Source organism: Trachurus japonicus, chromosome 3 (genome assembly GCF_045865225.1).
Source record: "Trachurus japonicus isolate A0001 chromosome 3, Traja_1.0".
NCBI classification, from domain to species: domain Eukaryota; kingdom Metazoa; phylum Chordata; class Actinopteri; order Carangiformes; family Carangidae; genus Trachurus; species Trachurus japonicus.
In genome coordinates this window covers 10,209,397-10,229,193 of record NC_140909.1, presented here as the reverse complement: position 1 = coordinate 10,229,193, position 19,797 = coordinate 10,209,397, and the positions used below count along the sequence as shown (strand labels likewise).

At 42.2% G+C, this 19,797-nt stretch overlaps 2 protein-coding genes across 11 annotated transcripts in view; one reads left to right on the top strand and one right to left on the bottom strand.

The window, feature by feature from the left end:
* The window catches only part of vat1l (vesicle amine transport 1-like), a 321,886-nt gene that overhangs the window by 74,271 nt on the left and 227,818 nt on the right, over window positions 1-19,797 (bottom strand). The gene's annotated exons all lie outside the window — the stretch shown is intronic.
* Window positions 967-19,286, top strand: scube2 (signal peptide, CUB domain, EGF-like 2). 10 transcript variants are annotated; one of them, XM_085760519.1, is made up of 23 exons: window positions 967-1,221; window positions 1,804-1,920; window positions 2,212-2,337; window positions 2,648-2,782; window positions 3,659-3,784; window positions 3,914-4,030; window positions 4,880-4,969; window positions 5,651-5,767; window positions 5,884-6,006; window positions 6,508-6,624; window positions 6,782-6,904; window positions 7,215-7,331; window positions 8,187-8,276; window positions 8,425-8,547; window positions 9,849-10,016; window positions 10,411-10,614; window positions 14,753-14,923; window positions 16,400-16,567; window positions 16,911-17,072; window positions 17,178-17,375; window positions 17,471-17,623; window positions 17,737-17,816; window positions 17,987-19,286. In XM_085760519.1, exons 1-23 carry the CDS (start codon window positions 1,134-1,136, stop codon window positions 18,131-18,133), a joined length of 3,060 nt encoding a protein of 1,019 aa, XP_085616645.1. In that variant the 5' UTR covers window positions 967-1,133; the 3' UTR covers window positions 18,134-19,286. The 10 variants fall into 10 exon arrangements, with proteins under 10 accessions (XP_085616645.1, XP_085616630.1, XP_085616622.1 ...); XM_085760504.1 differs by having other exon boundaries at window positions 10,408-10,614; XM_085760496.1 differs by having other exon boundaries at window positions 1,801-1,920; window positions 10,408-10,614.

The following is a 19,797-nucleotide window of genomic DNA, read 5'->3' as shown; positions in this document are numbered from 1 at the left end:
AAATGCTGCTTCCTTTTAAGCTGGAAAATAAGCTTGTTTTTTGTCCTTAGGGAGTTGCCATATTTTTTTGCAAGGTACATTTTGGGATGTGAAATGTGCCTTAATGAATTACCTGACCTTTTCATTATGATTCTCATGTAATTTATATTTATTTATTGCAAACCTTTTTTTCTTTTCTTTTTTTACTGAAATTTTTGAGACAACTGGTGTAGAGTCTTTCAGAAAACCTGTTCTTAATTTTGTGCACTTCCTTTGAACATGCAATGTAGATGTTTTTCAATGCTTTTTTGTATACTGTACCACAAAGTAGAAGTGTATTGTAATAAAAAATAAAATAAAATTGACAAAAACGAAATAAAATGTATGCGTGTAATACTTATCTGGGCCGGCAGGTGGTGCGCAAGAGCCACACGGCGGCTGTGCGCACTGGAACCATCCATGACTGAAACACCTTGGAGCGGTTCAACTTGATTCAATTAAGTTTCCTTTGTTTGTTTTGTCACTGTTTTAATGATTTTGCAAAAATATTTTTGACTATTTTGGAAACTACTATATTATGCATATGTTTTTATAATATGATTTTATATTGTATATTGATGTAGCTTTGGTAGATGAAAAAATAGCCCTAGAAACTAATACATAAAATAGTTTACATGTTAAAGGTGTTTGTCGATTCAATCTGTTGAAATGCATTAAGCCTTGAATTAACATAAAACAGAATTGGCCCCTACATAGACTCAATTAGGCTACATGAGGTTTACCAAACTATTTCCGGTTAAAACTTTCAAAATAAAACCGTCTTCGAGCGCATTAATGTTGTGGCGTTTTGCGCAAGTCGCAACACTTCCGGTTTTGCACCGGCCATACGACTGACTTGACGCAACTCTTGTTTTCTTTTCTTTTTTTCTCTTTTCTCCTCCACACTCTCACGTGTACGCGCATGCACGCTCTCCTTTAAACACACACACACACATGCACACGCGCACACACACACTTACTCACTCCTTTCTCTTTTGAAAAGCCCCTTGTGAGGCAGATTGACAGGCTAGAATGAAAATGAGGCGGACGCTCGGTCACGACTTCAGTGTGGTCGCGTCCCTTTGAGCAGACCTCTAAACTTGGATCATATCACCATGGGAGCTGTTTGGGCCGCAAGGGACTTTTGTTTGTTTTTGCTCTTGTTAAATAGTCGCCAAAGCGCAGCGCTTCCAGAGATTCGAGGTGGGACTGTAGTGAGCGTGTGTGTGTGTGTGTGTGTGTGTGTGTGGTGTGAGTGTGTGTGTGTGTGTGGTGTGAGAGTGTGTATGTGTGTGTGAGTGAGTGAGAGTGTGTGTGTGAGTGTGTGAGTGTGTGTGTGAATGAGTGTGTCTGAGTGTGTTGTGTTTTCCTGTCGTGGAGAGTGCTACTTTTACGCACGCTTTGAGGAGTGCGCTCTTGTTGTCTCTCCAATGGTGACTTTTAATCTTTTTTCTTTAGTTTTATAACGTGTAGTTTATGTAACACTGACTGTGGCTCAGGGGGGTGTGTGTGCTTCATAATACACCAGTTATTAACACACGTTTATGTTGTATGTAACTTATTAACTCTTAGGTCAGTTTTTAATAGATTTTTTCCAATTTCCTTGCTTGGAAACTTTTAAGTTTTAGTGTTAATCGGTGACATGTGAGTTTTCTCTCATCTGTCTTTTTCTTTCTTTCTTTCTTTTTTGCACATTTCATGGCATCATCTTATCTGCTTTATTAATAGCGCATTTGAATGTGTTTGGATAATCATCACCCTTAAGACCTGTGTGGATTTCAGCAGATCCATGTGCAGAGGGAAGTGATGGCTGTCACATTGATGCTATTTGCCAGACAACCCAAGGCTCGTACAAGTGCACGTGTAAAACAGGATTTAAAGGAGATGGAAAACACTGCGAAGGTAATGTGTTTCCCTCTGTGTTGACTTGTTTGATTCAGCTAAGTGAGATCACGGCGTTTGATGTTATTTTGTTTTATTTATTTTGATTATTTTTGTTTTTAGAGGTTATACGTTTATATAACATCACAACAACATTTAATCTGCTGTAGCATCATTTCTCTCTTCCCATTTGTGATACCTGTTCCCATTTATTCTTCATATTCACCACACATCTTCTGTAGTTCAAGTCTTTTGCATTTAAACTGTTGATTATATAGATGAACATTTATTTCTGTGGTGTTTACTCCTCAGACACTGATGAGTGTGACCTGGAGTACAATGGTGGCTGTGTACACGAGTGCACCAATATACCAGGCAATTATCGCTGCACTTGTTATGATGGATTCAATTTGGCTCATGATGGACATAACTGCCTAGGTAAGGTCAGCTGAACACCCCTCTGAAGTGAGATATCAGCTCTGATGGCGAAGAGTTCATGACTGTGTGGGCTGAATGTGAAGTTTCATGCTCATGTTTTAAAATGCAGCTTAACACAAACAGTTTTGGTTTTGTTCATGCATTAATTTAAACAATTCATAAATATTTACAGTGGTCAGAAAAGAAAAGCCCTAATTACATTTGCTGTGTTTGGGAAACAGATGAGTTAAAAGCTATTCTCCAGTTGGACATGACAAATACTTTTCCAGAGTTGTATAAACACTAATGCAGTCGCTCCCCTGTCCTGTAGATGTGGATGAATGCAAACTGAACAATGGTGGATGCCAGCACACTTGTGTCAACACCATGGGCAGCTACGAGTGCCGCTGCAAAGAGGGCTTCTTCCTCAGCGACAACCAGCACACATGCATCCATCGCTCTGTGGGTGAGTTTCTGTAAACAGCAGCCGCGCCTGTGTCCACCTACTTGACAACACAGATGTTTCAGCGCACTGATGAACTGAAAATATTCTGCGTCACCCCCACAGATTTAGACATTGTTTTGAAAGTTTCTGGAGGAAGAGAAAGTTTTTTGAAGTGTCTGATTCACGCTGTTGTTTGCGTTTTTGCAGATGCTTGTATGTTGCTGATCGCATTAAGGCATGAAAAAACAGACAAGAGAATTATCCTGCAAATTCTCCAATATTCACATACAAATCTTAAGAGTGACGGCACAATGAGGGGTGACAGGTTCAAGCTGGCTCCCGTCACTGAGCTTTTATCCTCAGCAGCAACACGCTGTGGGAAAAAGGTTCTCTGAGTCCCAGAGAACAAAATAAGTTAATAACTGCAACACTCGGGCCTATGTGGTCTGTGTCACAGATTTGTCTGAAGTGCCTTTGTTTTGTCTCCTTGATTGAAGTCAACTTAAATGCAAGTACTTTCCACTTCATCGGGTCTTGACAAGCCTTTTAAAACCCTGTGGACCTATCCACTCAGCTGTGACCTATCGATATAAATGGCTCTTCATAATCTCATTTTTCAGCTGGAAGCGTGCTGCAGAAGCTGGAGGAGCTTTGTTTTCACAGAATCAACTTTAGCACAACTTTTTTGCTTCTGCTCTGAGAAAACTTCTTTTTCTTCCCCTCGAAGTGTTAAAAATAACACAGTGGTGGATGTTTTTGAATTGAGTGAGGCGTGAGAACAATCAGTGTCTTTGAGGATGCCAGACTAATCTCTCACTATGTGTGCCTTTGTGTGGAGCCGGTCAGTCACTGTAGGAGAGTTTCATTGTGTACCTCTCTCCCTCATTCGGTCCCCAGAGGGCCTCAACTGTATGAATAAGGAGCACGGCTGCGCCCACATCTGCAAAGAGACGCCCAAAGGGGGCGTGGCCTGCGAGTGTCGTCCAGGGTTCGAGCTCGCCAGGAACCAGAGGGGCTGCATCTGTACGTGGTCGACACATACACACGCATACACACAGACACACACAGACGCACACTGTAGATCCATTTTGGCTTCAGATGTTGCTCTGATAATGTGGCTCATGCTTTGCACGTTGTTGTTGACCCCTACAGTGACTTGTAACCATGGCAACGGAGGCTGCCAGCACACCTGCGAGGACACGGAGAACGGTCCCATTTGCAGGTGTCACGCCCGGTACACCCTGCAGCCGGACAAGAGGTCGTGTGTAGGTAAGCACGGACGGCAGAGCTCGTCAGACGTCTCAGCTCCATCTCACAAACAAACAGCCCCTTTAAACCCCACCGTGCAGACGTTCATCGTTGAAACAGACACACGGTTATCACAAAATCCTGAGGAGGCTGAAAAAGTTTCTGAAGATACCAAAACACATCAGGCTAGGTTTTTCAAGCATCTGTCTCAGGAGAGCATAAAGTGGTTTCTCAGCTTAACAGCTTTTTCCCCACATCTCAGATACATAAATATAAAGCGAATGGGGATGACCGAGGTGTGATTGATGTTTTGGAGACTTTCTTCTGATAACAAATGTTTCCAAAGTAAGATTATAACAAAACAGGGAGTGCACATTCCAGGAGCGGCTTATACCACGAACTGGACTTTGTGTCTTTAGTAACGCGGGGGCTATCTAGATGAATGAATGAAAACACAGTAACTGGAAACATATCTCTCTGTCAGTTGTCCTTGTTAGGCAGTGTGCATTTTTCCACACAATGGTTATGAAGGATAAGGATCAGCCGTCAGATATTGGGTAATATCTCTCTCCCTCCAGCAGCAGCAGTGTGTGTGTGTGTGTGTGTGTGTGAGGTCCAGTCATATCAGTGCTACGTTGTCTCCAGATTCACTTTAGCGATCTGCTGCGTTATCTGGCGCACGCCAAGCCGCTGCAAGCTGAATGTCTCAAGTGTAAACATGCATCTGGTTACTGAGAGGTGGCCAACACAAACACCCAGAGCTGAAGTCAATAGGAAAGTCACGGCGCTTGTTTTATTTGGTAAAAGTAACAAGTTTGTGTAGCAATATATGTAACAATGACTGGTTGTGTGTCTGTGTGTGTGTCACAGAACGAGATGAAGCCACCACAGAGTCCTCAGACCACAACGCCACAGCCTTCGCTGAGGTGGACAAACGTGTCAAACGAAGACTGCTGATGGGTAACGATTTACACCGTCTTTTTCTTTTTTTAACTTGACGGCGTGTTGAGCTGCCAGGAACGGCTCAGGGGTGCTAAACAGGAGAGAGGAGTAATGTCTAGTAAACCGATGAGCATTCCTCAGCCCTTTGGAGCAAACTGTGAAATGACCACGCACTCGGCTTCTCGCCCTCGGTTTCCACCCTGAAAAATATGCATTTGTGACAGTGTGGTACATTTCACGTTTTCCTCCCATGTGGGAAGGGCAGAGTGTGAATCTTTTCTTGTATAGTTATATAGTATTTATCAGTTGTGTGATTCTGGGTCACGACGCACATGTAAAACATTATGTGTTTGTGCATTTTACTGAATACACAGCCAGCCACATATGTGCAGCCTTGTCCTGTGTAATAAATAATACATGTTACCAGGGTGAGCCTAGTCAACATGCACTTTACCTGTGTAGGCATCCATCCATCCATCCATCCATGAAATCAAACATTAACACAAAATTAAATACTCTGAGGAATTTTATCTTTTTATATTTCAAAGATGTGGTGGTTCAAAGACTCTGTGAGTACATGAGAGAACAATGTTCGGTCAATCAGGGGTCAAGGTCTGGTATTCAACAGTGAAGAATAACGGTAACATTTTTTACAAGTAGGTCACTCTCATACATTCATGTTGTGTGTTGTAATTTCAGAGACCTGTGCGGTGAACAATGGGGGGTGTGACTGCACCTGTAAAGACACATCTACAGGCGTGCGCTGCAGCTGCCCCGTGGGCTTCACACTGCAGCCGGATGGAAAAACATGCAAAGGTCAGATTGTCGGATAAAAAACTCCTCCGCGGAGAGAGAGGAGCGCAATACTGAGTGCATTCATATGAGACGTTTTGCTAAAGTGTTGTCATGTCGTGTCGCCTGTTCCCCCACAGATATTGATGAGTGTGAGCATCACAACGGCGGCTGCGAACACTTCTGCAGGAACACCATCGGCAGCTTCGAGTGCAACTGCAGAAAAGGCTTCAAGCTGCTGACGGATGAACGTTCCTGTCAAGGTAAAAATGAGAAAACTGTGTGTTCACTTCAAAGACAAAAAGAGATGTTTCTGAAGTCCATCACCTCCGTGTTTGTTCTCCTTTGTGATCACATTATTTTTAAAGGCCTAATCTCATATTTTTCACTAAACAAATCAAAGGTTATCTAGATGAATTTTGAAAATCCCCCCTTCTCATCTGTGTTCAATCATAGATAATTTTTTGTTAATGGGACCTTTAGATTTAGATTTGAGTTTATGCCTTTTAGTGATGCTGACCTGATGCAATTACATTGAAGACATCCCATTGAAGCACTGCCTACGTTCTACCTGTAATTACTATCAAAAGCCGGTGGACTTTTACGAGACGTCGCACCGTGCACACGTCACATCTCACTGAGCTCAGGATCAAATGCTGATGATGAAGATGATGATGATGATGTGTGTGGGTGGGAAATCCCTCCCGATGAAGATTGCGACTGACTGCCCTGCTATTATGTCATCTGTGTGATTCTGATTACAGATATAGATGAGTGTTTTTTCGAGCGGACATGTGATCACACGTGTGTGAACTCCCCCGGTGGTTTTCAGTGTCTGTGCAACAAAGGCTACACCATGTATGGACTGGCCCACTGCGGAGGTGAGGCTACGTTAGGTGGAGGGAAGCTACACAGAACAACTTGAGCGTAACACACGAGTGCTCGGTTCAGAGATGTGTCAGGCTAAAAAAGCATCATTGATGTGCTGGAAAACTGGAGTCTGTAATTATAATAATGCTTTTCCCCTTCTCCTCTCAGATATAAATGAATGCAGTGTGAACAATGGCGGTTGTGAACAGGGTTGTGAGAACACCATGGGTGGATTTGAATGCTTTTGCCATCCTGGCTATAAACTGCACTGGAACAAAAAGGACTGCATTGGTAAGCCGGTGTATCTTCCTGTATCATAGGCTCATCTGTTGAGTGTGGAGATAGTGATGAAAAAGTGTGCGACATCCCAGATATCGGACGTAAACGTGGGGGACAAAAACAGGAGATACTTTGAATTCTGTTTTCTTTTTTCTCTTTAATTCTCTGTCACCTGGTTTTTCTCCTGCTTGAGTGAAACATCCCATAATGCTACGGCGCCGTCGGATGTTTTGTACCTCAACTTCATGTTCATGCTCTTCCTCACTGTCACAATCAAAACTGTTCTTTTTTACCCTGGAGTTTTGTTGTGGTTTCTATCCAGAGGCCGAGGGTTTTCCACCTGCAAACCCCCCCTCTAAGCCCACCCTGAACTGTAGTAAGCAGGAGGGAGGGGACCGCTGCTTCCTGACATGCCAGTCCCAGGTTCACATCAGCAGCGGTGAGTCGGCAGAGCCAGATCTCCATGTGACGTCATTTACCTGTATAGGAATTTCCAAAGGATGAACTCTGCAGAGGAAGTCGTTATTCTTGTTTTGAGTGTTTTCATCTCATGCACCAAAGCTGACACATGTAGAGCTACACTAGTACAGGGGTCACTCTCAGCTCTGTTATGCACCTTTATATTTTCCTGTTCTTATTATTTATCAAACACATAAAAACATCACAGTTCTGCCCCGAACAGAAACCCAGAATTTTAAAGATTTAGACTCAGTTTAGCATATTGAGAGACATAATGGCTAAACTGACTTCATACAGCTGTTTTTGAAGGAGTTGTAATCAGTCCTCCACCAAATAACATTTCACAATTGTTACAGTGAAGCAGCTGTAGAAAGTCTAATATCCTATTTGATAAACCTGTTAAAAGCTGATGAAAATATTATATATATATTAAATCAGGATATTTTTCGTGATCATCATGTTAGAAACTTTGCAATGGATGAACGGACGTCAGTAAAGCTCAGTCAAAGAGGTTTTTATGATGAGGAATAAGATCCTCAACAAAATAATATGATATGAAATGCTTTTTTTGTCACAATAAGAGCCAAACATCATAATACAGATCAGATATCTCCTGATGCAGCTTTGTATTGGAAAAGTGATGCGGTGCAGCTAAAGCTTATGGAAACATAACTAAGTTAAGCTGTTCGTAGATGTAGTTGATATAGATGTGTGAACAGTTGTCAGACACTTTTCGTGTCCCTACATGCTTCCTGTTTGCTCTCCTATTTGGCTTTTGTGGCCCTAACTTTTGTCTGTGTTGGTCTGTGTGTCACGGCCTCTTGTGTGTTTTCAGGGACGGAGGATTCCTACACGGTGACCTGTGGAATGCCTCTGCCCTGCTTGGCTGACGCACAAAGGAACAACAGTGGCTTGTATTGCTTAGGCAAGTACAAAACATCGCAGATTTGCATCGATCTTTCTGCTCTGCCGCACGAAACTGTAACTCGGGAACAAGTTGGGCTGTCTTTATTTTCACTTTGTATATCAGCAGATGAAAAAAAGACAAAGTTTTCTCCCCCTCTGTCCCACAGGTCCAGAAATGGCCAGCGTTCCACGTATTAAAACCACGGCCACGTTTAAGTCTGGCACCGCGAAGTGCAACCTGAAACGGAGTCAGGAGAAGCTCAGGGAGAGCCTGAACTCGGCACACTCAGGTACAGAGGCTTCCACACAGCAACTCCATCACTGTCTCCAAACGCGAGACAGATTACAGATAGACGAGGATTAAAATTACAGCTTCTTCATGTTGCTGGTTTTAAAAAACATTTAGGGTTGACCGAGAACTGCCAGGATCTGAAGCCACAGTCTTTAGAGGATAAAGCAGACGTGATGGCCGCTTCAAAGTAAAAGCAAAAACCAAAGGCAAATGTGAAAGAAATTTGTGGGGAACGTGATGTGGTTTGGAGTGTCTTGAATGTCTCAGCGCTGCACTTTGACTGGCAGTGACAGGGGAGGATGTAATTAGCCATAGCATGCCTTTCAGTTAGGTCTGACCTAGCCATCAATCAAATGGGGTTTCCGATTGTAAGATTATTTTGCTTCACCAGAGGGTTTCGGCCTCTTGTTTAACTCCCCTCGCAGCCACTAAAAGGAACATAATTGTCTCAAATAAAGGGAATTATCACAGTGACATCCCATCCTTCTTTCAGCCTCTCCATCCTCATGCACAGCAAAATGTGGTCTGTGAATTTCTTTAACCTTCGTCTTGTGCTAGCTTTCTTTTACCATCTCTGGTGTTAGGGTCGGTTTTGATCCGTGTTTTAAATCAGCTGTAGAATACACTAAAAACTTTTTTTCATCCAATTTGTTTTTCATCCCTTGGTTGCATTGTTAGGCTTCCTTAACCATGGAAATGTTGGTTGAAATATTTTTGGTGTGGGCGCCCTGGGCCTTTTTTGTCAGTATGCCCCTTGGCTTCAATTTAACCTTCCTATTGTTAGCCTTCTGCTCCCATCTCTTGTGTTGGGGTTGGTTGTGACCCAAGTCTTAAATCATTTGTAAAACACACTAAAAACTATTATTTATCATCCTATTTGTTTCTCATCTCTTAGTTATGTTGATGGCTTCTTTATCCATGAAACGGTTGGTTTTGCACATATGATTTCGGTTTTAACTCTAATTATTGCTTTTATCATTATAACCGGGTCAAAACCAACCCTAACACCACAAATGTCATCATTTTAACCAGAGCATTATTGAATTTTGTTTAAATATAGGTTCCTGACAAAGTCAAAAAAAATTTATGTGATACTTTTATGCATTAAAAACCTAAAAACAGGTCACTGGAAACCCTAACACAAGAGGAATACACACACATAACACAAGGTGGAAACAATTATCCAGAAAAGGACAATAAATCTAAATCTAATCCAATCTAAGGTTAACAATTGTGCATTTGTTTGTGTGTGTTGTATGAATGTGTGTGTGTGTGTGTGTTTATCTCCCATGTCCACAGATAGCAGGTTCCTCTTCACCGAAAACGTCCAGTTCAGCTACGTGAGCCTGCGCTGCACCTCATCGGCTCAGCGGACGCGCAGCCGCCACGGCAGGAAGGCCGGCGAGGAGGACGGCTCCTTCATTACAGCTGAGTTTGAGCTGGATGTGAACCCAGAGGAGGTAACAGGTTGGTTGGTCTCTCTGCGCTTCCCGATTCCTCGCTTGCCTGTGACCTTCTGCTTCTCGTCCTCCACCTCTTTTCCTTCGCCGCTGTCTGTTCGTCACTAAACAAACCAAACTGTTAAAGTATCTCCTGTTTTGCCGTGGCTCTGGTGGTGGTGGTGGTGGTGGGTTCTGGATTCTGGGTTTGGGGCAAAGTGCTTTTTATCTGTTTAATTCCTTGATTTCTACTTGAATGGTGACCAAGAAGCGTTCCCTCTCTGGCTTTGGGTTATTTTTTTATGTGAATGCCTCTGTGAGCATGACGGCATCCAGGCATGAATTCCCAGTCTTCTCAGTGGCGTGTGAGGTGAAACTTTTGCACTGGAGACAGTTGTGGTATCAAGTGCTTCTCTCAGCAGAGAGCTGTGACCTGAGCTGCGTGCGCCGACGCTCCGAGAAGAGGCTCAGGAAAACCATCAGGACGCTGAGGAAGTCCATCAACCGGGAGCAGTTCCACCTCCACTTCGCCGGGTCCGACTACGAGCTCTCCAAGAATCCGGAGCAGCCGGCGGAGCTGGCGGGACACTGCGGGGCAGGACAGGTGCTGGTGGGCAGGAAATGTGGTGAGTTTGGTTTTTACTGTTTACTTTATCATTCAGCCAGACATCACTTCTACTTTAGATATTGATGGATTTAATCTCCCGTGAGTGCAGGTCCAGCACCTATAGCGAGGCAGCTGTTGGATGTGAGCAGCTCCGGGCAACACAGCAGCACACTTCATAGTCTTGACTTGAAGTAATTGAAATGGTCCATGCCAGTGAGATATATTTAGACAAGCTGGTTTAATGATTGGATTTGGAGCAGGTGTTGGCCAGATGAGCGCCATATTTGGTTTGCAGACATGCTGTAATGAGCTCGTTGGAGGGTTGAGCGAGCTCAGATGGGAGAACAGAGAGGCTGTTGTTGGTTCCTCGGAGCTGTGAGATGTTCCAGCATCTCCTCGGGATAAGAGCTGTAACATGAGGGCTGAGGGCTGAGGGGCAGGTCTCCCGGTTACTGTGTTTTATATACGACTTGCGATGGAGAAAATGAATGAATGCGACCGCATGCTGTCAGCGTTAGCGGGGCGGAAGGCTGGCATGTGTTTTCTCTGGCCGTGCGCCCCTAATTTCGGGCCTCACAGTGAGTTTGCTGCCTGACGAACGCCCTCTTGATATCAGCCAGGGGAAACTGGTGCCTTTCTTGTCTTGAGACGTCCAAATATTTGTTCAAATGGTGTTTGCTTTGTTCGATATGTGCACATCTACGGCAAACAAGTCGAGACGTTTCATAAACTACACCCAATCTTCAAGTGTGTTGAAGTTTACAGTTTTCACTGAGTAAGAAAAGGAACGACAACTTTAGGCCTGACATGCGACAAAATCACCAGCTTTGTGTTACGTAGTATATATCTCCCTGAAACACCAAACCTCCCGGCCTGCACATTAACATCGAGGTTGTTGCTGATGTTGAACCGCACTGACAGGATTTTAACCTAATCTGTGCCTGTGCATTATTCCTATCTTTCAGCAACACAGGTCTTAAGTGTCTTGATTCCTTAACTCCCCCGCTACGGTTTCTGGTCAACATTAAGCAGTCTATTGGCCATGGCAGGGGTGTAGACATGTAATTTGGGAGAGGAGGGGTGGGGGTGTGGGATGTGTGTGTGTGTGTGTGTGTGTGTGTGTGTGTGTGTGTGTGTGTGTGTGTGTGTGTGTGTGGGATGTGTGTGTGTGTGTGTGTGTGTGTGTGTGTAGGGGGGTGAGAGGCATTCTTCTTAACCTCCAGCTCTTTAAAGGACCTATATTTTTCCCTCCTCCCCCACCGCTCCCGCTCTGGCTTAGTTGGGAGCACAGTTTAGTCCTTTTCAGTTTGCCCACTCCATTGAAAACCATTTGGGGTTTGTTCTCACTGCCTCAGAGGGACGACAACACGGCCTCCTGTGCATTCGGAGGAAATATGCTTCCATCTTTGTCCACTTTTCTTCTCTAATGTGTGCAAAATCAGTTTTTATCCCTGGATGCTGTGCACACTTTCAAATAAATTGTGTTTTCAGCAAATTATACTCAAAAATTGATTTTGTTTATTAACTTTATGAATATTTCGCTTTCCACTTGTATATATGTGCTGTTGTTGATCTTTTCATGCAATCAGCAAATGTCTACACCAGATATTTTCATACATATTCATACAAAAAAGTGAAACGAGAACACAAAGCGTCGGTGCGGGTCCGGACTCGGAGATGCTGCGATTGGTGCACAACACGTCCACCACGCGTTCAAGTGTGTTTGACCGTTGTAGTTGACTTGTTTGCATGTTTGTTTTAACATTGAAGATGTTTAGGAAGTGCTGTTGATTCAAGCTGGCAGTTTGAGTGCTGTGTCCCCCCTGCCCCCCAGCTGGGGCCACTTTGCATGACCCCCAGCCACTAAACTGCTAAAGAGAATTGACTTCAGCCACACCATGGGAATCAATTAGCATCAGCTGTTTGGGACTCCGCTTGATGGGCGCGAGCAGCGATTGGGCCGAGCAGAATGGGGGGATTCAGAAACCTGACCCCTTTTATTGGGTTCAGCCTCTAACCACTGTGATACCGTAGTGTTTTCCTATGTCATCAAGTAGGCAAAGACTGAGGACTTGAATAGAGGTGAAAGGTCTTTTAAACCTCTTTGGGGCCATCAATTCGAGGACTCTATAGAACCGTTCTTTGCATTTGAAAGGCTTCAAGGTTTTTTTCTCTTTCACTCTCACTCTCTCTCCTCTCTCACTGCTTCCCTCTGTCAAATAAAAGCTGTTAGAGGACAATGCAAAGATGGCTCCTCATGGTCCTTTAGAATAAACAATAGGCTTCAAAAAATGAACTGCTCTTGAGAGAATTACATTTTATTTCTTTCGAGGAAAATCAAACTATTTGCTGCGCTTCGTATAATTGATCTAAGTTTGTGTTTGTGTGTGTTTAGCTTCTGGAGATGATGGTTTCTCTGCTTACAAACAGCTTAAAGGCAACTACGGAGGCACATCTTGTGCTTGAGGCCCAAGCTTTAATTGATTTATTCTTGTTTTCAGTTTCAGTTTTCGTGTCAAGTTCTTAAAACCATCAGACAGACGCAGTAATTCCCAAATTAATTACAGGCGTCACTCCGAATGGGAGGAACCAAAGCAAAACGCTGGTTTAGTCCCTTTAATCAAGCCTTTGCACTTTGGTGAGATAAGAGGGAAATAATCTCTTTGATTTGCTTCTGTGTTTGCTTTTAAAAGAGGCGAAGGTGCTTATTGTGGTATTAAAAGTTCCTCCCTGATGTTCAGTCAAGTTGTATCAAGTATTAAGATGTGTCAGATACAGGGCACAAAGGCAGCTGTGCAGAGGGCTGCTGCTCTTTTGTCTCAGTGATTTTGTATGGATTTATTAGGGTGGGCTGCAAAAACATTATAACAGGTTAATGGTGGGGTTTTATACAACAACATGTGTTTCCCTCTACAGTTGTTTGATTTAGTTTAAATTAAGGAATTAGGAGTTGAGATGTAATAGGCAAAACTTTTTATTCAAGCTTTGCATTGTTGTGTATAAAGAATCAGACAAAAAATGACAAAAAAAAATATCAACAGACATAACTAATAAACAAACTTTTCAATGTGTCTTTAAGGACCTGGTAATGAATTATGCATATAAACATTACAGTATTTTATTGAATTTGGATTATTAACCTGTTTATGTTCATTGGCAAAAAAAAACATCAAGTTCAAAAACTAAGTCAATTCACCTTAAGTCATTATGGAGATTAAATTACTCATTGTTGACTTGTAATTACATATTAACAAAAAAAAAACTTCACCAAACATACTAAGAATAAAAATCAAGTCAGATTAAATGTCCGTTGGTGCTTAACAATGCGTCAGTAACCATGGTGTGCTACTGTTTATGGTTATTTATCTATCAGAGGTTATCTCACTGAAACCTATTGAGTGCTTTCTTTAACTTCAACACTGTCTGCTACGCTAAACAAGGCCAGAGATGTTCATTATGTTCAATACTGTGCAAGTAAAGCTCTTAAAACCGTCCGCCGGTGGATCATTTCATCAGAATCAGTTACGATCTTTGATGTGTGAGAGGTGGTGAGAAGTTCACTGGCTGCTCCTCAACGTGTTTATCCATTTCAAGTATGTACATGGTCCCATTTGATTACACTTGAGAGGCAGCTGATGAAGTCTGGGTTACTTTACTTTAATGGTCTTGTCATGCAATTGAGCCGCTGTATTTATAGTGTAAACCTACAGTGCGGTTACGACTGTTTGATTATGTGTAGCCGGAGGGCGCGCTGCTATATTTGTTGATTCATGTCTGCGTTTCGCACCGTCTATCTCCACTCTCATGGTTTTTGTAGTCAAGCGCTACGTGACACTGATCTGTCGGCTAAATCTGTGTTAATTACAAGTTCAGACACATCAGTCTGTTTTCAGAGTCTTTAGTGTTTGTTTTTAGTTTCTGAGGAAAATTCTTTGATTTCACCGCCTCTGAAGAACTTAATCTGTTTCTGCTTGATACTGCATCAGTATTATTTTTCAGAGAATAACGGAAATATTTAGAACAGTGACTCACAACTCTTAATTTGACCATTACGTAGAGAAACACTGCAAGTGAGTTAAAACTTGCTGTGTGTGTGTATGTCTGTGTGTTATAGAGGTGTTTTCAAGCTACCTGTCTTGTCCCCTGTTGTGTGTCAGTGAGCTGCAGTGTTGGGACTTTCTACAACGGGGATCAGGGAAGGTGTGTGCTGTGTCCAGCCGGGACGTATCAGGACGAGGAGGGACAGATGTCATGTGAGGTCTGTCCTGGACCTGAAGGAAGAGAAGTCTCCAAGGTGGTTGGAGCCCGAAACATGTCAGAGTGTGGAGGTAAGTCACCGTGTTCAGCGGACAAATGTATTACTCAAGTCAAATACAAAAAATGAACAATATTGTCATGATTTGTATTGGGTAAATAAGTATTGATACTTAAAATGTACTATGCTTCAGGTCACTCACTGATACTTGAATCAGAATAGAAAAGCCATATCTTAGTGTGTAATATTGTCTACTGTACAGCCCTTAATACTACAATATAGCGATGTGGGGCCCCAGCATCCCATAGTCGCCCCTGAAACATTATGTCATTGTGTTGTCAGTTGATTTAAAATAGAACAAAAAAATTAAAAATTAAAATTAAAATCAGCTGAGATTTCAAATGGATTTTATACAAACTGGCCTTTCTTTGATGAGAAGGCACATAAACAGACATATTTGCAATGTTTCATAGTGCACTGCAAGCCTAGAGGTCAAAGGGCATGAGATTTCTTGAGCTACCGCCTGATGACACTGGGTTTAGTTTTGATTCATAACAACATTGCTGAGATATGAACCTCAGGAAGTGGTGACTCTACCACCATTATCAATTGTCTGTGACAAAAGACACTTTAAAAAAATCTAATTTGGTCTAAAGTTTGTCAGATGAGTAGCAAAAAAAAACTTACCTCACCTTCAAAATGACCTGTTGTTGGGGCTAAATACATGATGCAGCGACATTAAACTTCATGAGACCCAAACTTCACTTTTTACCATGTGTTTCAATGAGCTGCCATAGACTCCCATGGCAGAGGAAGAAAAACAAGATGAGAAAGAAAAGGTGACATAATATGTTGCTACTGAGCAATAAACAATGATACAAAAAAAATTGAGCATTCATAAACCAAAGGGAAACATAATATAACAAAAAGCAGGAAAAAGCAATAAAGGCCCCAAATGTAAATAACTGCTTTGTGTATATGAGCCACACAGGAAGCAATAGTGCGGTGATACAGATCTCTCCCAGGCAGATGTTCTGCTTTGTGTAAAGCCAAAGAGGCTGAAGCTCAGATTATCAAGATGCATTTGAATTCAGAAGGTGGACTCGGCTGAATAAAAGCTAAAAGGAGCCACCATGTTTTGGTCTCCTCCTGCGTTGTTATCACAGTCACTTTGGGGCTGAATCCTTGATCCCATCTCCCCTGACAGACTAAACAAGGGTAGCTATCAGCAGACTCCCACTGCACCTAGTTTGTATTAGTCACCCGGGGGTGTGTGAGAGGAGGTGCACTCGGAGATGCCATCTCTGCATTAACATTCATTTGAGATTTGTCACAAGTTGTGTAACTTAATGGAAAGGCAGAGTTTTTTCTCTTTTTTTTGATCCCACATGTGATAAAAAAAGTTTTGAAATCAAACTGACAGAAACGACAGAGGTGCAGCTCTGAATCTTTGTATTAAAAGAGATTAAAAATGTCAAAATTTTTTGCCATGTCTCACAGTCCACAGTCTGACTTGACCAAATATTTGTGTGTGTGTATGTGTGTTCAGGTCAGTGCTCTCCAGGTCAGTACTCTCATGACGGCTTCATCCCCTGCTTGCCCTGTCCGTTGGGGACGTACCAGCCCGAGGTGGGCCGCACCTCCTGCTTCCCCTGCGGAGGGAATCTGGTCACCAAGCGCAGCAGTGCTGTTACCTTCCAGGAATGTGAGACCAAAGGTGAAGGGATTGACTGTTAAATCTGTGTATTTATCAGATAAGGTGAAACATCTGTGGCTGTGGGTTTTTTTTATACCTAGTTTTCATTGGCCATCACAATATTATCATGTGGGTGCTGCTGAGTCTATGGGGCTCTTTAGGGCGCTGACAGGAGCTCTGCTGCCCTCTGCAGCTGTTATGTTATATAGACATTTCATTACACCTGCTAGAGCTCAAGAAGATTCGGGGAGAAAGATGTTATTGGCTGCATGTAATCTTGCAACTTATCTAAAATCATTTAATTATTTTCAAGATGATATTTGAGGTGTTACATCAACCTTATCTATGTCTTTGGCTCCTGCAGTCCAGTGCTCTCCAGGACATTACTACAACACCAGCACACACCGCTGCATCCGCTGTCCAACGGGCACATATCAAGGGGAGTTTGGCCAAAACTACTGTATGGCCTGTCCTGGAAATACCACCACCGACTTTGACGGATCAACTAACATCATGCAGTGCAAAAGTATGTAACAGTGCAGCACTTTAGGATTCATTTCCAGATACTTCACCTCGCTGCTTGAAGAAGAGGAGTAAAACATATTTGTCACGTGTGTGTGTCACTTCACAGACCGACAGTGTGGAGGAGAGCTGGGAGACTTCACTGGCTTCATCGAGTCTCCGAACTACCCGGGGAATTATCCAGCCAACGTTGAGTGCACTTGGACCATCAACCCACCACCCAAACGCAGAATCCTTATTGTTGTTCCAGAGATCTTCCTGCCTATTGAGGATGAGTGTGGAGATTACTTAGTGATGAGAAAGAGCTGTGAGTTTTAACTTATCATAAATCCTATAATCCATTTTATTTCCGCAGATGTAATTATATATACTAACCTGTGTGCTGATATCTTTACTTCACAGCTCTGTCCAACTCTGTGACAACCTACGAGACTTGTCAGACGTACGAACGTCCCATCGCTTTCACCTCCCGCTCCAAGAGGCTTTGGATACAGTTCAGGTCCAACGAGGGAAACAGTGGTAAAGGCTTCCAGGTCCCATATGTGACATATGATGGTGAGAGAAATATGTTGTTTAGCCCTGCAGAGGTGACACTGCAGCTTCTGTTTGTTACACATATCTGATTATTCTTGCTACACTAATAATTCATGGACTTAATTTGTTTTCAGAGGACTACCAAGAGTTGATAGAAGACATAGTCAGAGATGGGAGATTATACGCTTCAGAGAATCACCAGGAAATTCTCAAGGTATTTCCCTCAGTTTCTTGTTTTGTGTATCTGTGTACCTGCAGTACTTGGATCCAGTGAGCATGTAGCACCCTCTATTGGAGTAATGTAAAAACACAGGCCGATGCTGTGTTTCTATCTTCATGCTTTGCAGCTCTGCTCGACATTAATCCACTACATGTTGTCCACAGGATAAGAAGCTCATGAAGGCGTTGTTTGACGTGCTGGCTCACCCGCAGAACTTCTTCAACTACACAGCCCAGGAGTCAAGAGAAATGTTCCCTAAATCCTTCATCCGCTTCCTGCGTTCCAAAGTCTTAAGATTCCTTCGCCCCTAAGAAGGGTTCCCACAGGGTTTCTGGATTTTTACACAATAAACTTAGAGAAGATACTGGCCGCGGTATCTGTTTTTCCATTAAGCTCTCTCTATAAGACTATTCTGTAGTTATCTGTTCTCACATGGAGCAACACTAGGCTGGACCACACACTTGATAAAACTGATCCTGAGGGGGAAGTGGACAAGTCAGACGAGTGGACTTTTAACTGGAGCTTTAAAGGGGGAGAATATGAGCAGTGAAGTGGTACAGAGCGTAGGATCAGGATCTCTTCCCTTTATTTGGAAATTTGGAAATGTGTTTTAAACAAGCAACAGAAGATTTGTAAAGACTTTATACTCTCATTTAGTCACCATCTCAGGATGTAAATCCAAACTACAAGTCTGTGTACTCCAGTATTGCTAAACACTGTACATGCCAACATTATGAGATTTTTTGCTGATAACATTGTGATAAAAAAAACGAAAAAAAAAAAACATAAAAACAAATATGGTAGCTAAACAGATGTTCACTGACGGTCAGTGATACTGTATACTAGTTTTAACATAGGCTACTTTCACAGGTAGAGATGAGTTGTTGACAAAAAATACTGCTAAATGTCAGAAACAAAATATAGCACAAATATTTTCTTGGGAAAATTAGCACTACTGAAGAAGTAGTGGAACCACAAAAGCAATTATTCTGATGACTCTTTTGTATATGATGTAAAAAGTTTTAGGTGAAATGCTGATGTTATGTAACAGCTACATACATTTTGTCAGTATAGCATTGCTGCATTTGCTGGCGGCCCATGTATTTGATATTCCAGTGTGTCTGAATGAATGCTACTGTCCTTGAAAAACCTATTCACTTTCCAAAAAAAAAAAAAAAAAGACAGTGGATCCTATGCATTCATGAGACATCAGCTGCTTCAGCAAAATGACACCAGTATGCACCAGTACATGTTTTATTGTGGACTAGCAACCAAAGAAAACCACTCACGTCTTCGAGTGAAGGGATTTGAGAAACTGAACAATATAAGGTCAGAGTCCAAGAAAAGAAATTAAATGTCCTGTAAAATAGATTTGAGCTATTCACCTGTCTTAGATGATACATGTATGTATATTGTTTATGGTTTTGTACATCTAATATGCTGTAAATAAAGATAGGACACTTATTCTGTGTTATTTTTCTCCTGCCTCATTTTATTACAAAAAATGACTTTTTAATTATCGTCTATGAACATACTCTCACGCAACATTACTGCTGTTTTACACGAGTTAAACTTTAACCAGCGAGACGGTATCTGGATAAACACAATGCTCGACCCACAATTGCAATTGTCACAACAGTTTCATGGTACATTACAACTTTATTGGATGTCAGCAAAAGTTCCTGATTCACACAGAACATTTCATTTACTTTTCAGGAACTTTGGTCTCAGGTAATTGGCCAGTGCCACCAAAATGAAAAGTTGTTTTGTCATTGTTTTAGCCACACAGGTCAAAATGTATTGCTTTTTCACAATTTTCACAATTTTTCACAAATTAGCCTACATTATGATTAAAAAACAAAGTAAGAGCTCCATATACCATGTTATAGATAGAAATAGTATATAAATGCAAATGAATTGGCTTGAATGGAGGAGAAATTATACTCTGTTGTGAAGGACAAAAACTAAGATTTGA